This window comes from Nothobranchius furzeri, chromosome 1 (genome assembly GCF_043380555.1).
Source record: "Nothobranchius furzeri strain GRZ-AD chromosome 1, NfurGRZ-RIMD1, whole genome shotgun sequence".
Lineage (NCBI taxonomy): Eukaryota > Metazoa > Chordata > Actinopteri > Cyprinodontiformes > Nothobranchiidae > Nothobranchius > Nothobranchius furzeri.
The window spans coordinates 35,053,545-35,074,791 of NC_091741.1; the positions used below are offsets into that span (position 1 = coordinate 35,053,545).

The window sequence follows — 21,247 nt, forward strand, 5'->3', positions numbered from 1 at the left end:
CACAGCGACAAAGGTTTATGATGGGTCAGTCCTCCTGCATGCTCAGATCATTCCCTTCCCTTGCTTGAAAAATTGTTCCAAAATGAAAGTTGAACCCACATCTTTTTTATCTGTGAATTCAATGCCGTTCGGCGAGTCTCAAATAAAAATTTGGGCATCTTACTGTAAAAAAATATACCATTAATGTAAAAAATAAACTCTAAATAAACTATGTTCACATCCAGAATCAAACCCAGGTCTTCTGCACGAGAGTCCGACGTCTTACTAGGTGAGCTAAAGCGCCAGTGACGTCCATTCCAAGGTGATGTAGAGAAAAAAGAAAAAAATAAAGTAAGAAATATTAAAAGAAAAAGAAAAAAGTTCCACCCAAGTGGTTGCCCTGACAACCATATCTTTAAAGAGCAAGTCACCCCCTGCCAGATTCTTACTCAACTCCCACTTCCTGTTTGAAAAATGCAACAAATGCTGTTGCCTAGCAGACCGAGAAGGCGGAGCTTCTAACAAATACACATACTCACAACATTGTGACATCATAATATACCATCTAACATCATAGTGTACCTCTTAGGCAATAGCGATGGCAGATTTAAATTCAAATGCTGTGCTGAGTTTTTGCCTGACGACGGTGCATCGCTGACAGTTTTAGGCAGAAAATTAAAATTTTAACTAAGATGTACTAAAGTGCCGAATTATTGACTACATTTGTCTGCAGCACCATCAGACACTCATTTATACAGTTTATCAGCAAAAAAAAATGGTGATTTGGAGTGACTTGCTCTTTAAAGTTATGCAGATTAGTGACAAAAGAAAAACTTATTTGTTTTACCTCCACAGACAAGAGCGACAGAAAGAGGAACAGCAGCTTTTGTGGATCAAACAAAAGCTAAATTCAACAAAACGGATCAAGTCACTTACCAAACCTGTTTCTTTGCCCCTTCTATGAGACACAAGGACAAAGGGTGTTTTTTAACACTTCCAGAGTGGTACTTTTATTTCCATGTGAAAAATGCAGGGAGGGTCAGAACAAGGCAAACACGGTGACAAGAAAGACCATGAGGTGGAGGTGGCCTTTGGGGGGGAAGCATCAGGACCGTCTGTAGAAACGTAAGCACACACGTTGAAACTCACAAACCACATTTACCGATCCAAGCCCAGAGCTTTCACGCTGTGCGAACACAGATGAAACCGTCTCACCTAATGAACAGATTTTAGACACAACATTCCAAATGTGCCACTGGAATTCTGAACAAACGTTCCGCTTCGCGCCACAGAGAGAGAGAGAGAGAGAGAGAGCAGAAAAAAGGGGTCGAGTGAAAACAGAGCCATGACGGTTAAAACAGCTTTGGACTTCCTTGTCCAACAGCGTTCTGCTCAGATTGTTTTCTTAATTTCACTGCAGGACTTTTTGTGTTTATTCAACTACAAACATGTCGACTGTACCTCGCTCCCTGCAAAAAGCCACGCAGGGCATATTTTTCACATGTTTTAAATTCATAACTCAAACTTTGTAAAATTTTTGGTATTTTTAAACATTTTTATTTTTCTGTATCATTTAAAGACATAAAAAGTTATTTAAATGAAACTAGTCAATTGTTTTTCATTGCAGACAAACACAAACAGCCTCACAGTGAAGCTTTTTCCTCTGTTAATGATTTCTTTTCTTTAGGGAACTTAAGCTGGATTGGGTTTTTTTTTACACTAACAAAGAAAACCGCATTTTCCTCTCCGAATAATCCTTTACAATGAAAGTCATGAGGATGAAAAAAAAATCCTGCTTCCCTCACAACTTCAGAAACGCTGGGATGATTTACAGATCCGAAGGACATTCTGCTACTCGGGCCTCAGCGCAGTGAGGTTTTATTTGTGTCAGTGGTTCTGCTTCCTGAGATTCAACAGCAGTAAGAATTGTAGGTGACGAGAACGAGAACAGACAGACGGATGGACGGGCTTGATTTAAATACCTCTGCATCTGAAGCAGCTAGATGGAACACAGACCCGTCGAGACGAGACACTCGAACATAAATAACGTCTCTGTTCAGTCAAAGCAGCTGAGCTTATCGCCCAGCTCTTCTGAGGTTCTTCCGTTGCTCTCCTCTTCTTCCCCCTCCTCCTCCTCATCATCGTCTCCAAACATCTGCTCCTCCATGCTGATGAGCATCTGTGAGCGTGCGACCACCTGCGCAGCGAGGGCGGAGCTGAAGCTGAGCATCTCTGGGCCGTGTATCTCCGTCAGCCTGTCCATCACAGAGACGGCGGGAACTTTAGGCTTCAGGAAGCAGTCCAGACCGTTCTGAACCTCCTCTTCCTCCTCGGTCATGCCGTCGTACTGGTGCAGCTCCGATGCCCCTCCTCCTCTGCTGCTGCAAACTGCCGTTCCTCCCAACTCCCTTTCCTCCGAGCCGCAGCTGAACTCTGTCACAGAGTCGGCAGAGGGGTCAGACCTCACCTTGTCATCTTTTCCTTCCTCTTCCTCCCCCCGGTTTCCTGCGGAGCGCTCTGATAGGTAGTTTCCTTCCTCGGTACCAGTTTCGGCAGCGCTCACAGGAACTGGAAAGCCTGATGGGTTTTCAGCAGGATCCTGACTCTGAGGGAGGACTGAGGGCAAAACAGCAGCTGGAAGAGAAGCCGAAACGGTTGCTTTACACTTCTGAAAATGCTCGTTATTTATTTAACAAAAATAAAATCAATCAGAAGCTTTTTATTTCACATTAGACCAGGGGTCGGCAACCTTTCCCAATCAAAGAGCCGTTATTACCCGTTTCCCACAGTAAAGAAAACACTGGGAGCCGCAGGCGTTGTGGGCGGGGCCTAAAGGGCTTGAGCAGGTGATGCTTTTTGACACAACACACACATGTCTCCTTTTAAAACATGTTCAAACTGTTCAGAATAATAATCCAGGCTCTGTCTGTTGGATTGTTGATATTAAACTTTGTACAGAACGAAAGTTTACATTAAACAACGTGTAAAAGGTAAGAAAAGGTTCCGATCAACTACCGGATTTTCTGGAGTATAAGTCGCACCAGCCATAAAATGTATAATGAAGAAGAAAAATAATATATAAGTCGCATTTTGGGGAGAAATGTTATTATATGTCTTACCTATCAATCAATCAATCAATCAATCAATCAATCAATCAATCAATCAATCAATCCTTTATTAATCTCAGAGGGAAATTAGAGTTTCAGTACACACAATTCAGAGATCAGACATACACGGGCAAGACACATGACAAGAATTGGTGGCTGTGGTCATTCGCAACCCGAGTCGCGCTACCTTAATAGAGATAAGAGGGTTACATGAGGATTGGTTCAGGTGGAGGGAAAAAGGGCACTTCAGTTACCCTCCACCAGGAGGGCAGCTTTGCTCTGCAAAAAAACACCTCACAGATATGCAACAGACTTCAGACAACATAACATGAGACTCCAATAGGAAGGCAGGGGGGGGGGGGGGTGGGGGGCTGGGATCCTGTTTCCCCCAGGAAGAGCAGCCATCTACGGCGCTCATCTACTGTACAGTCACAGGTGGGAGGGAGATCTTGGGAGAAGCAAAGAGTACATTGACTCCTACAGATTGATGACCTCGCCAGGCGTAAGTCCACCAATCCGAAGGCGGGGGGGGGGGGGGTTCACAGCATCTGTCTGCATTCCTTCGTGGGGGTTTTAGTTTCTTGCAGCTCAAGGCTACCAGGGCGTCAGATTCAGATAACAAGACTTTGTTTGGGTCAGGCTGAGATAATTTTCCTCTCTAACTTCAGTCAGTGCATTTACATGCAACCACACGCACACGCGCACACACGCACGCACACACGCACGCACACACGCACACGCGCACACACGCGCACACACACACACACACACACACACACACACACCAAGCAATGTGTTTATGGTTACTAGGGCTGTAGCGAAGCCTCGACGAAGTCGACGGCTCGATTCTAAAAATTTGTCGACGTCAGATCCGGAAGTCGACGCACCGCGCCCACTTGTTGCATCCCCAGGAGTTTGTAAATAGAGGAGGAATCTGCCTGTTTTTCCTCTAGTTCGCCCTCTTCTCCGCCTTCACTAACATCTCCACCAAATACCGAAGACCCGGAACAATGTCCGTCCATTACTAGATTATTTTCCTGTTTTGCCCGCCTTCGTCTCCCGGCAACGGACAACAACTTCCGGGGTCAGATGCGCTGCTTCGTCTCTACCGCAGATGTAGAACATCACCGGGAGCGTTTCTCCCTTCATTAAGGAGCTTCTTTCAGACATGAGGAGAGCTGTTTTGGTGGTAGCAGTCTCTCCTCCGTGCTGGTCTGTTTGCTGCTGGGTGTTTTTGGTTTATTTAAACTTGGTAACTTGAACTTAACGTTGGTAAAGCTACTGTTAGCATCTTCGCTAACAGCTTCTTGCGTTGGGATAAGCTGTTACGTTTTGGTTTAGAGTTCATCTTTTTTGTGGTGTAGATCTCCCTTTTATTACATTTAGAGTGTTGTGGGTTTTCGGTTTAGTGTAAAATATCACCTTGAGTTTGGTTTAACCCGTAACACCACTCGCCTCACGCACATAAGTGACCAAAACAAAGCAGCGTGGAGACACTCCACCTTCTACCACCTCTCAGGCAGCAGCCTGCACTCCCAAGTTCTACACGTCACCAGAACATAACCAACCAACACAATAAACGCAGTGTTATACAAAATGGAAGGCCTGTAGTGTTTATTCTCTTACAGTAACAATTTATCAAATTTTTTTGAGGAATTTATTTGAGATTTTCTGGTTTTTGTTAATTGTGCAATAGAAAAATAATCATTAGATTAATTTTCTAAATAGTCATTAGAATAGTCGACTATTCGATAAAATAATCGTCAGAATAATCGTTTTAAAAATAATCGTTTACCCCCAGCCCTAATGGTTACAATCAGTGTGTTTACATGCAGCCAGTAACCCTTTTAAAACCCGAATATTCACAATAACCCGGTTCCGCAGGTCCATGTAAACACCGCCAAAAACCTGGATATGCTCATAACCGGGTTTTTAAAAACCCGGTTACTACACCTGGGGTAACCCTTTTCTAACCCGAATGTTTGGTCGTGTAAACACATATCGGGATATCCCCATCAAAGCGTGTGTTCTGCGCATGCTCTGTTCGCAAGGAATCTTGGTCTTTTGAGTAGCGAGACGTCTTGTATGCGCCAGAACTCCGGAAGTAAACAACAAGCTGGGAGCAACATGGCGAGTCGCGACACAGCACCACACTTTTGGAGTGACGAGGAAACTAAAGCACAAACAAACGCGGTCGCTATCTCTTCCGAACTGGGAAACATGTTGTTGTTTTCACGGATACCGGAACAAGAAGAACCGGAAATGACGCATATTGCGTCTTGACGTAGTCCATACATCCTGACGCTACCCCAACGTCCGCATTTACATCGGGTTATGCAAGTTAGAGGTAACTCTTTCTATTTATGCTTGTAAACGGGTTATTCTGATCAACTCAGAAACCCGAATCCCGACCTTAACCCGATCATAACCCGGATATTGGCTGCATGTAAACGTAGTCAGTCTTTAAACTGATCATTCCAGTCCTTCAGTGAAGCCAATTTTGGTTTTTTAAACCTGTCCATACTGTCCGGTGACTCTCTCCGAGATGACATCCATTTTGCGCACTAATACCGGTATCGCAGCTAGAACATTGTCCAGCTTACGATTCACCTCGAGTAACGTCCCAGTCTGAGAAGTCTCCACACGGACGGTGTTTTCAGTGGGTTCCGGTCGCCCTCAGAAATCCAGTGATCATCAGGCCAAATATCCACACGTCTTCGACATCCTCAATGGACAGCTGGGAGAGGCATATGATCTTCCACTCCCTCCAGGAATCCAGCATATATCCCACCGGGTGTGTCCCCTGTGGGCATGTGGGAGCCCCCTGCTCCGTTCTCATTGTTGAAAAAATCTTATCGATCGCGTTGAATGACCAGTTTATCAAATCCATGGTTAGTAAAAATAGAGTTTTTCAGAAGAAATGCAGAGAAGCGCTCTGTGGGCAGACAGGACAAAGAGCCTTGGGGGGGGGGGGGGGGGGGGGATTAAAATCTGAGACCAACCGTTTCACATTGCAAGACAAGTACCGGTAACAATAACAGCATAAACAACCACGGCGTAGCAGCGCGCCACGTCTCAAGCAGAGGATGGCGGTGTGTCAAACCCTCCCAGCGGGACAGGGGAGCTCATTCCTGGGCTGGAGCCGGCCCGCAGCAGCGCGCAGTATACATAATTTGGTATATAAGTCGCAGGACCAGCCAGACTATGAAAAACAGTGCGACTTATAGTCCGGGAAATACGGTAGTTTTTTCCCCTCGTCTACAGTGATGGAGGTAATGATGCAGTGCGCATGGGTCTGGTGTTAAACCAGTTTGTTTCTCTTTGCAACAATCTTCACAAGAAGGCAAAACGGAGGCATGACAGGGTTCGCCTTGACCGGATATTTCCCGTGTTTGACCGTTTATTTTGACGGAGAAACCTAAACCCTGCAGACGCGCTGACATTTTAATCATCACGCACATCATGGAGGTCGCTAAATCCATCAAGAAAAGACTCCCCCAGAACATCTGAGCATTTTACTGGACACGGTGTTAAGCGCAGCTCGCTGTCAGCGCGCACATAAGGTGCACAGCGAGCTAAAGATGTGGGGAGGGGCTTGGAGCGCGCCGGTCACCGGCGGCAGCAGAACCAGAGCCATGCGGGGAGGTTCCTCCCACTGAAGCGAGTGTTTTCCAAACCCTGTCTCTCAGAGAGACTTGTCACTTAGAAAATGTTCCCTGATTGTGAAACTTTGGCTGAATAGCGCTTGTTCCTGTCTCCAATGTGTGACGCGTCCATGAGCCGTCTGATGCAAAAGTCCAGAAGCTCACATCCTCTTCAGCTCAGAAAGCTCCGTTAGAGACGTCTGATGACGCACAAGCAGGTGGCCTGTCACTTCAGGTCTTTATCATTTTTGTTTAGATTTTAAAAGATGACAATCTCTACATTTAGAAAGCAGTAGAATAAAAAATATTTGAAATAAATTCATTCATAATTTTACAAGCATCAGATGGATGGAAGAGCCGCGGGTTGCCGACCCCTGCATTACACTAACAGATGTTAGAAGCTATTTAATCATTCCTAATTCAGAATTTCAAGTTGCCTCTCTTCCCTCATTCAGTTCAAGTCAACAGAAAACACTTAAAAATTAGACACGCGTAGGTTAACCTGAGAAGGTCAGCTTCACTCCCATTATTGGTACATTTGCTGTGGTCTCTGGTAGGAACGAACACCTTGTAACCCCGGGTTTCCACCGGAGCCGTCAGCAGCACGTTACTGCAGCAGCACGTCTTGCTCGCGTAAGCTGCTGCTTGGCCCTTCCCACGAGACGCCAAGCAGCAGGGGAGCAGCTGTCACCGACCGAGCACGAAGTCACACGAGTGACTTCGTCAGTAAACACAACAACAAGCAGGAGAAAACTACAACATGGTTTGTGTTTTATGTTCTGTCCGTTTTATAATCGCCAATACGGACCTGAAAAACAAAGGAGACCGCTAGCTAGGTGATAACTTCTCACTGGGACGCACAGTTAGTAACCTTTTTTTAAAAGTAAAGCAACCGGAAGGCAGTACGTTCTTTATTCTGAAAATCTCGGGAGCTTCTCTCCATTTCCGCGTCCGATTTCCTGTCTTTCCTTCCCCAAAAATGTCGAACTTGACCCGTTTCAGAGGCGTCGCGCGTAGAAAGTAGAACCGGCGCGTAAAGGCCGCGACATGCTGCTCCTGAGACGCGGCCGACTCGCGCTGCTGACGGCTCCGGTGGAAAGAAGGAGTCAGTCGGACTCTGGTGCGCCTGTTTGAGGACGTAGAAGTCAGCTGGAGGAGAAAGTAGCTTCAGAAGGCGGGATTCAGTCTTATTTTCTGATATTTGGACATCTTGCCTTTTATTGGCCAACAGCAACGTGACTCTACCACTGACTCTGGTTGCTCTGCAACGTTGGTGTTTTATCTCCATAAATAACTCAAGCCTGGAGGAGTTCTGCCATGTGGCGGAGTTGCTAATGCTAACAGTTAGCTTCCACTAGTTGAGACGTCCTCTGCGGTTTCCTGGACGCTAAACCAACAACAGCTTTCCCCGTCGTGAGTCAAGATGAGGGAGTCCATGGATGTTGACTGACGGTGTGACGTTGCTCTATCAGGATTTTCTTACAGAGGCTAATGCAGGAAAAAGGGCCAGAAGGCTATTTTTACGGTCAGCCTGCACGTTAAACTCAGAATGACTGATCACTTAAAACATAATAAGTAAAAATGTTTTTTCAGCGAGCCTGATTGTAGTGACACTTTCCCCGTGGATAAGAAGAAACCGCTTAAATTTGTCTCATTCCAAGAATAACTCCGGTTCAGACCTTGGTCGTTGAACAGCAGCTGCTTCCTCTTCATCCTCTCCCCCTCAGAGGCACGGAAACCCAGAACGGCTTTCAGCTCCGACAGGACGCGGCGAGACTCCTCCCTCTCCCTCCGCTGACGTTCCCGCTCCTCCGGGGACAGCATGTCGAACCAGGACTCTCTGCCTTCCTCATCGGAGTCGGAGTCAGACACAAAGGCCTCCAGCTCCTGGTTTGGACCGAGCAGGGAGACGTTTACAACAGGGCTGCACCAGATTAGAGGCAAAAACATAAAGGTGGTGTCTGATCTTACCATCTCCTCTGGCACTGGGTCTCTGTCCAGGATCAGGGGATATGACGGAGGAGGGAGAAGAGGAAGTTGGGGAACCGGAGAACCTCGCTGCTGCTGCTGCAGGCCGGCGCTTTTGGCTGCAGAGATGAGGAACTGTGAGCTCAGCAGCTCGGAGCGCGGTCGCTCCGTTGACAGCTTCGTCTGCTTCTTCTCTACTGAAGTGGGGCCACTTCACCCACTACTGGCAACATTCTTGAGTCATCACATAAACACCGCATGCACCTGAAGTTCCTTTAGATATTTCCTTAACAGCATACTAGCAAACATGTTCACCTTGACAGGCGTTGGCCCGCCTTAGCATTCGCTCCACCTGGTTGATGGTGTCCTCCCAGCAGCCGGTGCTGGCCTGCATGTGTGGGTGGAGCTGCTGCAGCCGCTCATTCAGGTCCCGATAGCCCTCCAGTGTGAGCTCCGTCAGCTCCCTGGGCACCATAAGCTTCTCCAGATCATCCTCCAGGATGATCATCCTACATGAGGCAGAGGAACAACGAGAGGTTCATTAACATTTTCTGTTGTATGCCAACTGTTGTAGTATAGCTGCATTATTATATGTCATACCCCTGCCCTCCCCAACACACACACACACACACACACACACACACACACACACACACACGCTGATATAAACACTCGATCTCCTTTAGAAGTGTGCGTGCATCTCACTCGCTGAGCAGGGCCTTGAGGTGCAGCTGCAGGCTTCGGATGGATGTGTGCAGGGCGTTGAGCTCTCGGCATTTGTCCCTCTCTCGCCCGGATCTCTCTGAGCTCGTCACCTTCGGCTGAGTCTCAAAGTGACGGTGGAAGTCGTAGCTTCGCTGCACCTCGGCGAGACAGCCGGCGACGGCATGATGAAGGGGCTCCGTGACGGCAGCGATGGAGTGGTGCAGGGGAGGGGTGGAAGCTTCTCCTATGGGTCCGACTTCAGCCGACTCGACGATCCGGTGCGGCGAGAGGAGAAGAGCCAGCCGACGGAAACACTCAGAACTTTGACCCAACCACAGCTGGAAAAGCATCTGTAGGAAAAATTTAATAAAGCAGCTTCATAAAATTCTTACTTCCATGAAAGGACTTGAAGGTAAAACATCACACATTCCCTCCCGAAACTACAACGACCACATTAGAGTTTTCAGGTTTTCCCCACAATATTCCCCTCCGTGACTCGTACTGACGTTTCTCTTCCCACAGATCTAGTTTAAACCCTTGGAGCTGAACCTTGAGAGCCGGCAGACTGTAGTCGTCGGTCAGCTCCTGCGCCTGTTCATCACCCAGGTGCTCAATCCCCAGGCCGAGTCCCAGCTCCTTCAGAGGCACTGCGCACACGTAGTTGGTCACATTATCCACCTCCGAGTTCAGAGGGAACGTTGGAAGGAGTTAAAGACTCAAAACACACAAGTAGTCCGTTTCGCAAAATTAGAAGTCTGCCATTTCATATTTAATACTTGTTTGCGGAGGTGTGACCAAGTCACTGCTTTGCAAGTCAGAAGTAAGTCACAAGTCTTTCCAGTCAAGTCCAAGTCAAAGACAATCAAGTCCAAGTCCTTAACTTTGAATTTTCAAGTCATAATCAAGTCATCTGTCAAACTTCAATTTAATGACAATGATAATAAATTAATTCCAGAAATAAAGTGTTGTGTAGTTTTGTGACGAGGTTGGGGGTTAAATTCTGACCAATAAGATGTGATGATTCTATATAAATACAGAATATCAAGCTGATTGATCTTTGAACGTTTAACCAGAAGAGTTTAGGATTCTTCGCTTATTCAAGGATCATAAACACACTTCGTATTAATTCAGACAAGTATACAATTAAAATAAACTTTATTTTCTAGACTAAATATAAAACACGACAAGCTATGAATGATGATGTGTGATGATGGTGTAAAGAAGACGTATTTCAGAACCTTTGTTTCTGAAAGAGATTGTGAATTCTGGGTGCAAAGAATTTTGTGGGCTGCTATAAGCTAGAGAGTTGATTATTCATAAAACAGCATCAGACGCAATCTGATGCGTCTACGAACCCTGATCGGAGACCCCCAGCAGATCTGGAATGTCAGGAAGTCGTGGTAGACCTCGAGGCACCGAGATTCGCAGAATAACCGCAGTACGAGCAGTTCCAGTGTAGAGATGTCTCCGGGTCACAACAGGCAGGAAGGCTCGTTGCGTCTAAGACGGATGTCTGAGAGTTGCAGTGGCTCTGGACGTTGTGGCAAGGTTTTGACTTAAGTTCAAAGCAGGTTGTTTCAAAAAGGCTTTTTTTCCCCGACTTGGCCAAATCGAGGCGTCAGCTGGAAACTGAGTTAATCGGGAAGTAAAGTTTTATTACCACCATGTTATGATTCTGGCGAATCAGAATCTGACGTGTCCGTCGGCGTTACCAAACATCCCTCAGAACCACACCTTCATCAGACACAAGAATGTTCTAGTTCTGTGGATAACGAATCTTTATGTGCAGTGACGTTAACTTTAAAGGGACTTTACGGAGTTTTTAATTTTTATGCTCGTGATTGCACCCTCAGGCCAAAAACGTAACGGCAGCTTCAATAGTAGGCTCGTGCACGAGGCGCGCATGCTGTACGTGCACACTCCTTAACGAAAATAACAGCTGAGACAGTCTCGTGTGTGTGTGTGTGTGTGTGTGTGTGTGGCCCGGAGGACAGACAGGAGAACGTGCAGCTAATTAATTAAATAATGTGGTTCTGTAGCTTTCTCTTCAGCACAGCCAACAAAGGTTTATGATGGGTCAGTCCTCCTGCATGCTCAGATCATTCCCTTCCCTTGCTTGAAAAATTGTTCCAAAATGAAAGTTGAACCCACATCTTTTTTATCTGTGAATTCAATGCCGTTCGGCGAGTCTCAAATAAAAATTTGGGCATCTTACTGTAAAAAATATACCATTAATGTAAAAAAGAAACTCTAAATAAACTATGTTCACATCCAGAATCAAACCCAGGTCTTCTACATGAGAGTCAGACGTCTTACTAGGTGAGCTAAAGCACCAGTGACGTCCTTCGTATCTGTAACATTTATATCCTTGATGACAGCTGAAACAAAGAACGGTTCGGAGCGAAAATGGCTTTTTTGTTGCTAATTAGCAGGAAATATCTAGAAGAAAGTTCTACAGAAAGTAGCTAAGGGTCCTCAGAAATGTAGCTAGCTTTGTCACTAGGCATTAGGAACAGCGACAAAGTGGCACTGCCTCTCTCTCTGCTGCTAAAGCTACGGATAGCAAATGCTACGGGCGATGCCTGAGCGTGAACGCGCATGAAGCAGCCTGCTCGACCCGAGCATCTCTCTTTTTCTGTGATTTTACAGAAAACAGGCAATCACAGTAAAAATGCCAGGGCTCATTCTACAGGACCAGGGCATTGCAGGAGAATGTATGAAGAAGACATTTATTATTTCTATACATGTTTTGGCTGTCACACTTCCATAATGTCCCTTTAACCTTGTGTTGTATGTGTATGAGAGTATGGTTGATTAACTTGTCACGTCAAGTACACTGATAATGAGATAAATGGATCATTTGCAAGAATGATATTCATTTCAGCTTACTAGATTTAGCACAGGTGATTCAAATATTTCATTTAACCATATTGTTCATTCTTCATTATTTTAACAGTTCACTTTTATTCTGTGAGAAATCCAGCAGTCTGAGATGAGGGAAAAGCTTTTGTCCGAAGACCTTGGGGAAGAACTCTTTGTTTACAATCTCGTGTCCTGGAATGTCAACAAGCACTGTAGAAACTTTCTTGGTTCAGAAGATTAGAAAACACACAGAAGTTGATTTATTCCTGTGGATTAAAGGGTCACCATGTAGGTCAAAATATAGATGAAACTTGACCCTTTCTGGACGTTACAGAAGCTTCATTTATCTGCTCAAACAGCAGGAAGTGCAACTGAAACAGATTATAAACAAAGAGCTGCTGCATTTAGCAGCAAATCAAACCCAGAACCAAGAATCATTTATGATTTTTGTCCATGTTGCACCACTTTTGCTCTAAAATATCAAACATGCTCAAGTCATCATCAAGTCAACAGATGCAAGTCGTTTCAAATCACAAGTCATTGGCGTTCAAGTCCGAGTCAAGCTGTAAGTCATTATAGATTTTATCAAGTCAAGTCAGAAGTCATTAAAATAATGACTTGAGTCTGACTCGAGTCCAAGTCATGTGACTCGAGTCCACACCTCTGCTCGTTTGTCCTTTTAAATTATTTTAAATCATCAGCTCGGACTTTCATCTTGGATTTTCAGCCTTGACATCACAACAAGCCTCGTGTTTTAGCTTAAAGGTGCACTATGTGAAAATGAAGTAAAAATGACATCACGTGGTCAAATTTGGCAACTGCAGCCACTTTAAACAACTATCAGTGCTGCAGCATTGGCTCGCAGGAGACACGGCGACCCCCACACTCGCTGATGGTAAACAGTAGTTACGACTCTCCTTCATTTGGAGCCGGATGTGAAATATATTTCAGTACAACCTTCCTTCGAAAATGACTGAAACATTAAGACTCTTCTGTAAAATTCTCACTATATTCTTACATACTGCACCTTTAATAACAGCTGTGAGACTAAAACGATGTTTTCTCAGCTACGAGTTGCAGTAGGTTAGTTAAACTACCCTATTCCAACTCATGCACATTTACTTTTAGTCATGATGTCAAGTATAAGTTACCACGTTTATGTGCAGAAACTACCAACTAATGCAGCTTTAATCGTCAGGGAGTCACTCGTAACTCAAAAGAGGTCACATGACCATGAACAAACGGTCATTTGAGTAGCTTTATTTTTTTTCCCCGGTAAAGGATATGCCTTGAGCATGTGACAGGTGGCCCTACGCGAGGCTCTGAAGGCCGAGCGGAGCGCCCGGTACAGGACCTTCCGCAGTCCCATCAGCTGCTGGCTGCGTGGCACCGTCCCTGGACCCGCCCTGCTAAAGGAGCTGGCCGCACTCACCCTGTCGAGCAAACTTGACAAGTGAAATGTGATACAACTGTGGAGACGTCCCGAAGAGCGGGGGGGCAAACACAAAACACTGATCACAATGACAGAAACACTGAGACGAAACAAGACAGGTGTGACGACAAAACGTACATAAAGCAGCCTGAACTAGCTTAGCTTTACAGAACATTATAGCAGAGCCAGGTTCGGTTCGGTTGTATAACTTATATATGTGCAACGGTCGAAGTAGACGCTGTCACTCATGAACAGAACCATAAACATCACTCAAAGGCTGCAGCTGCCTAAAATATGGACTCAACCACACATTAAAGCGGACTATGCAAATTTTACTTCTTGTATTGTTTGTGCTGCCATGCGGCTCTCTGCTACAGACACTCCAAACGTGAATAAAAACCACTAAGGCATCATGAATGTCCTGTTTATGACCTAAAGGTCATGATCTGCTGCGTCTGCTCGAGCAGAGACATAAAGGCAGCCTAATCTACATGAGATAGTGGCCAAGGTCTTTCATGCACTCTGCTCATCTGAACTGCTTCACCTCTGTTACAGCTCAAGACGAAGACGAAGAACTATTTTGATAAACACATAATCAACAACTTGTTATTACCAATAATAATGTGAGCCCAATGTTCAATCAATCTGTGAAATGACAATGTTATTACTTGATATTATAATCCTGTGATCAGTAGTATTTTACAAGTTATTATAATCCTGGACATTTGCACTAGACACTGATGACACATAATGCTAAAGTCACATGACACATTTCCTTTTGTCTGATTCAATCAGAACCTTCGTTTCTGGCTGGGCGGGGCTATCTGTGGTGTTTGTATGAACCCTCTTTTACATGTCGAATTCTGATTCGCCAGTAAACCAAAATATGACAATTATAAAAACTATTCCACGCCACCTTTTCTTTAGTTCAAGCGTTCTAGAGAAGTCTCGGACCGGCCATCCGGACTTCCTCTTCAGCCAAAAGAACCTCGACAAGCCGGATAAAATCTCTTGCAAGTTACACCTGACCACAACGGTTCCTTCAGAATAAAAGCTCAACCTCACGACCCCTTCAGGGTCTCGGAGACGCCAGTGATAACCTGTCGTGACCTGGAAGCATTCCAAGACTAGTTTGGTCGGCACCGCTGCTTTTCTACCGGCTTCGGTACCAAGGAGGGTCCAAGAGGACCTCGACATTCTGGATCTAACGGAGGCTTCCCCTGGGGTACGTAGACCGACAGATGGTGTTCCATGTGTGTTATAAACCTCCTACTAAAGTTTAGAGCGAAACATTCACTCCCACTCAGAACTAACCGCTTCTCCAGATCCGCTGGTTCTGATAATAACATTCCACACACACACCATCATCATTCATCACGTCTCACTCCACCTTAGTCCATCAGTACACAGAGTGTTAAAGTTAGTGTTGTTTAAATTGTGTAGAAATAAATTTCTTAACTATTATAAACCTGACTCTCTCTCTTTACTTGGAGTTAATACGAAGTGTCGCTTAATCCCTACAATAAAAAGTTCTGATCTTCTGGTTAAAACAGTCAAAGATCCATCAGACTGATGTTTCATATTTCTATGGAATCTCACATTTTATGGTTCATAAGTAAGATGTAAACGACCCATCCTTTACACCACCCATCTCTTTTCTATCAGATTTAGGTTATTAGTAACTTCTATGTGACATCACAATAAGCAAATTAGCAAAGCTAGATGTTCCTCAGACTTTGTAGTCTTTTTCTAAAGGTCCTGCATCAGCTGAGACTAAGAAAATGACTCTTTTAGTTGTAAAGCCCGCCAACCACTGCCTTATTATAGCTAATTTAAAACAAGCTATAACATGTCCCCTTTAAGAGTCCCATTGCCAATAAAGGAAATGTAAAAACTATTTAGTTATAATTCCTCCTGCTTCTACACGATGCATGAGAGAAACAAGCAGACTTACAGGGTGAACCCTCTGGAGATCACTTCCGTCTCCTGCACCAGACGCAGAGCTTTTCGAGCCAGTCCAGTCAGAGTCTTGCTGTTGTGGAGCAGACTCTGGAGACGCGTGGCACTGGTGTGGACGTTTGTCTGCATGCGTCCTCGTTTCCACAGCATGACACCTCTCAGTCCCACCCAGCCCAGCAGAACCAGACCCCACGGGGCGGCGGCTATGGACCACAGGCTTTCAGGTGAGGAGCAGAGTCCCAGCAGAACCGCAGCCAGACCCACCAGTCCTGCAACATCCCTGAGACAGGACATCAGGAGGATTTCATCTTATTTATGACAACTCTTGGATGAAAAAGAACAACTTTACTCGTTTTCTTTCCTGATTTGAACAAGCTGTGACCTTTGTGCGTCTAAAATATACCTGATATTTATAACCATTTGATATGTTACACTTTTATTTCAATACACCCTGTTAGATAGTACCTAAATGTGTCTGATCCACGGTATAATCTCATTATAGTGTCAAATAAAAAAACAATATTATGAATAATTGTAGAGTCTCAGGTTTTTAAATTCCACAGCAGTAGGAATTCTGCAGCATTCCTGGTAATTAAATCCGATTCAGGACAGATAATGCAAGGATTACAGCTCTAAGTAATTAAATTTAGACTGAAAATCTGTAGTCATGTGATTGTTAAACAGGCAGAACCTAAAAGCAGACTAACAAACTGACTGCTACTGAAGTAAAGCAGGAATACAAATGTTTAGAAGCCTCGAAAATTTACTTCTGCATCTTTTCTGACTAGTTCTTCTCTGTCTTGGATCCCAACTTTATGAACAGATCGTGCTCTTCTAACCCTTTGAGAGCAAAGGTAGGCACAAGAGATGATAAAATATTACCGTTGGCACCACTGAGATGTCATTTATCTTAACTATGAGTTATTTGCCATCCTGAATTTATACCAAGAAATAAGACGGTTTGTCTCAGTGCAACACCACCAGTCACTTACTCCAACCACTGGACTACCACGTTTGTTACAAATCAATGATTGCCTAACACACACACACATTCATTCATTCATTCGTTCATTCATTCATTCCATTTTTATTTTGAGCCAGTAATGTGCCGTAAAATAAACAATTAACAACAGAAATTACAAAAATAAGATATCAGCACAATTGGGTCTAAATTTAAAGAGCAAGTCACCCCCAAATCAACCTTTTTTTTCTGATAAACTATATAAATGTGTGTCTAATCGTGCTGCAGACACGTGTAGTCAACAGTTTTGCACTTTAGTGCATTTTAGTTAAAATGTTCATGTTCTGCCTAAAACTGTCAGTGTTGTTTCGTTGTCAGGTAAAAACTCAGCACTGTACTTGAATTTAAATCTGCCATCGCCATTGGCTAAGAGGTACCCTAGAACGTTGGCTGGTACCATATGATGTCACAATGTCGTTGTGAGCCTGTGTGTGTATTTGTTAACGGCTCTGCCCTCTCAGTCTGCTAGGCAACAGCATGTGTTGCATTTTTCACACAGGAAGTGGGAGTGGAGAAAAAGAATCTGGTGGGGGGTGACTTGCTCTTTAACAAAAATGCTCAAATTGGAGTGAGAAGAAAAACTTATTAAACCTCACCCCAATCTGTCAGATTAAGACATTCACACAGAATAAATAATAAAGGGGCTGCCTTCTTATTTCAACTCAAAGGAAAATAAAAAAATTCATGACTAACCTGAAGAAACACGATAATCACCATTATCACACATGCATGCAAATTCTTATGCATGCACAACCTAGCAATTTGCTAAATGGTTACTCAGACAACATATGAAATTAGGAAACCTCATCATCTTTGTATTGTGACTGTAGGAGCCAATACTGTTTTGGTTTAGATTATATTATGGTCTAAGTTTATTTTGATAATGTTTTATGTACATTTCAGTTTATTGCACTATGGTTTGTATTTCCTTTGACCACTGGTGGCACTGCGGAGCCGATAAAGGTGTTGAGGTGGCAGTGCATTGGCGTTTTCTGGGTGACGGGAGGTCACACGGTTTTTACCGCTTCGTTTGGTTTCATATGCCACATCTAATTTGCCGTTATAACTTTCATCATTTACATAAACCTGGACAAGAAATAGCCATTCTGGACCCAGCTTGTGATCGTCAACATATTCAATAAATGGGACAATAAACCCAAACCCGCTTTCTGCCTGGACAATATTGTTGAAGCGAGTCATTGCCTCCACCCGCACCCGAGGGTGACTAAAAGTGGGACTTGATAGTCACTACAGTGACCAAAAATATTTTTATAAAGGGATGTGAAACGATTAATGTTTTAACATTGCTTCAGTTCCAGCCCCAGACCATTCCACAATTCGACTCCATGAACCGACAGTAAAAAACCCTCTCCTGACAGTTCTCGTAACTGGAGCTCCCATATCCTTTGCTACCATTGCATGCATCATTGTAGACGGGACGCATGGTTGTAACAGCTGTGTAATTAGTCAGAATATCCACTCTGGTAGGTCGCATTCTCAATCACAGCATGAAATCAACCGCTCTACGCCCACAACTAGGAGAAAGTGGGCGTCAGTGGTCTACTTCAAGGGGCGGTGGGTTCCAGAGACGAGACTAGCTTCAGGGGGCGGAGCAATGGCTGATGACACACTTACCCCAAAATCCCACTACCTCCGCTCCGCCTTCCGCAGCCGCTCGCTTCCGAACTCAATTTTTACTGGTACCCGATCTACAACGGCTCCGCTCCGGTGCGGAGACCTGAGGGGGGCAAACAAGCATGCGCGGGATTTTCGAGATCTTGCGATACGGTCCGAGCAATAAACGCGGAAGTTAGATCCAAACACCCGTTGTGTGGGAGAAGCATCGGCATGAACTGTTTAATCTGCCATCATTTGTGTAGAGAGATCAGCAGTGTTTGGATCAACAAAGGGCGACTACTTTGATAGTGGAAACTGTATTTATGGCTTACTTTTGTGCATTTAAAGTTCAGCCGCCATTGATAGTTGTTAAAAGTTGTTAAACCTGTGCATATGAAACAAAAAACACCTTTTGTTTATCGATTTATTGTGAAAAACGGAAGTTTTGCTTGCTCCCTTTCCTGTTGGGCCGTTGTGATTCCTGTCCATTTACTGCGGAGGTGCTCCGGCGTCCGGCAAAAATAGGGTCGATTCTATTTTTGCCGGACGCTGGAACAGAGGGCGGCGCACGGTGCCGCACTGCCGGAGCACGGCCACAGTCGTGGAATTGCTCTGATTGACTAGAACGGGACCGATTTTGCTCCGGCGTTCGTGTCGGAGCGGAGGTAGTGGAATTTGGGGCTTAGTTTCCGTGGAGGCTTGTGCAGGCTTTTCTAAAAAAAAATCTGAAAATTTGCAGCTGAGACAGAAAAATGCATGAATGCAGCCAAAATATGTTTGGGGGTATTTTTCATGAGGAAATAACTATATCACAAGGTAAAAAGCTCCAAAAAGTGGATTTATCATGATAAGGCCCCTTTAACTCATTCCCTGCCAGCGTTTTTCAGCGTTTTTACGGTTTTTTAAAGAGTGACAGAACGTTGCGCGCTAGAATGATGTCGACGCCAAAACAACCAAAACAAAGTGGAGACTCACCTCTTACATCAGGAAGAGTCCGCGTGTTTCGAGCGTTATCCGTTCTTTCATAATCCGTTGTTGAATTGTGATCGGCAGAAGCTTTTCCGGTTCGCGCCTCACTTTTTTTTACAGCAGCGGCCCAAAACGATCTCCTAACACATGGATGTTCTGCTTCCTGATCACGTGACGTGTGACGTACACGGATGAAGATCGGCTTTAGAGCGGAGATGTTTGTTCTCACGGTGCGGGGGCTCGTCCGACGCCCACACAGTAAAAGCATGCAAATGACGACTTTAGTCGTCATTGGCAGTGAATGAGTTAATAGAAAAAAATATTTGACTTCAACCTCCTAGGGCCCTGTGTTTGCATATGTGGACAATGTCTCCTTGCACTTAAAAATTTTATTCTCTTCTACTTAGACCTTTTTTTTTTATTATTTATAGACACTTTATATGACTTAAATAAAAACAATTTTTGTTGTCTTTCTTTTTTTTAGGATATTTGACATTTTTATTTAACTAATTTTTATTGAATTATAATTTTTGTAACTTTGTTTCTGTTAATTACAGTCGACTAATCTGTAATAGCTAGATATGTTTTTTCTTCTGAATCAAACCAAGTACAAGTTTTGGCCCCAGGAGGTTAAAACTGAACTAAAACTGCATTACTGATCTAACGCAATGTCCTCCCCCAGCTTCTCACCCCGTTACTGAAGACGGTTTCATCTTCATTTTCTTGACAGAAATGTTTCGGGTTCAGAAAATGGATGGATGGATGAAATGTTTCTAAATGTTCTTGAATGTCTGGCACAGCTCATTCTTGTCGTGCTGAACGTTCAGGCCCGACTTCACCTAAAGATTACGCGTCTTTTGCGAACGCAATTTAAGAACTTGGCCACTTCGTCTAAACAGACGTTCTCCTCTTTCTGCTCTGCCAGGACTAAGCCTGATTTATACTCTTCTGTCAGCTTAGGTTTGGAGTCGCGCACACGCTTTGACTGAGACGTTTTCCTTTCAGACTTTTCCCTTTCCAGGGGAGTATTGCAAAGGAATTCCCCACCAGGACAACAGAGGGCGTAGCACTTTTCTGGGGTATCCAGTCCATGATAGAGTGTTTACTATTTGTATTTAAAATCAAGTATTTCAAAGACTTTTTAAGACAAGCAAACTTGTCCCCATTCTTCACGTCTTCATGCAGTCACCACCTCTAAACCCACATTTCACGTATTTTCCATGTACGAATAAGAAGTTTGCACTCCTTCAGTCATGGATGCATTAACGTTCATATTGTCGGACTCGTCTGCAAAACGTCAACATTTTTTGGAGAGAGCAATGGCGTCGCTGTTGACAAATTTACAGGAAGGGGCGTCCTGGCCAGCCACAAGCTTGCAGATGCTGCTGCTTTCAGCAGATGGTTACACATGTTGGCACGTGTCTGTCAGCCTGTGCAGGCCTGTCGCCGAGCCCTTGTGTTGACACATAACGGCGTAGCTTGTCTCCATACCCCCACAGAAGTATTTAGGGTTAGCAGTAGGGATGGGTACCTTTGACATTTGAATCGATCCGGTACTAATTCCCGGTACCTAGGAATCGATACCGGTACTTAACGGTACCAATTTTAGACACTTTTGAGTGTTTATTATTTTAATTCTCTTTTATAATAAAATATGTATTTTTCTCAATATATAACCATATTTGATAAATATCACGATAAATAACATACAACTGTTTGTATTTTAACATCGTCCTTGTAGTTTTATAAGCTGATAATTAAACTGAAGCAAACATCTTTACTGTGAACTAAATTTACTGTGTATCTTCATTCCTTTTGCCGTCCTTTTTCATTTGATTTTTCCTACTGGGAAGTTAGAATTTCCGAGGAGAAAGCGAACGCACCATTAGCTGATAACAATGGTAGCAATGGAAGCTAACATATCAAGCTAACGTTATCTTTAACAGTTTATTTAACTGCTGGAGCAGATTTAAACGATGATGCC

At 44.2% G+C, this 21,247-nt stretch overlaps 1 protein-coding gene across 3 annotated transcripts in view; it reads right to left on the reverse strand.

Moving 5' to 3' along the window:
* Window positions 1-1,383: 1,383 nt before the first annotated feature.
* Window positions 1,384-21,247, reverse strand: part of vezt (vezatin, adherens junctions transmembrane protein) — a 24,973-nt gene continuing 5,109 nt past the window's right edge. For 2 of the 3 annotated variants that reach the window (XM_070543582.1, XM_070543634.1), the window contains exons 5-12: window positions 15,652-15,936; window positions 13,552-13,710; window positions 9,953-10,100; window positions 9,404-9,753; window positions 9,014-9,207; window positions 8,702-8,817; window positions 8,410-8,617; window positions 1,384-2,613 (exon numbers count right to left, since the gene is read on the reverse strand). In XM_070543582.1, coding sequence (XP_070399683.1) covers window positions 2,036-2,613; window positions 8,410-8,617; window positions 8,702-8,817; window positions 9,014-9,207; window positions 9,404-9,753; window positions 9,953-10,100; window positions 13,552-13,710; window positions 15,652-15,936 — 2,038 coding nt within the window. In that variant the 3' untranslated portion in view covers window positions 1,384-2,035. The remainder of the gene's footprint in view (window positions 2,614-8,409; window positions 8,618-8,701; window positions 8,818-9,013; window positions 9,208-9,403; window positions 9,754-9,952; window positions 10,101-13,551; window positions 13,711-15,651; window positions 15,937-21,247) is intronic. The other variant, XM_070543612.1, reaches the window with a different exon arrangement.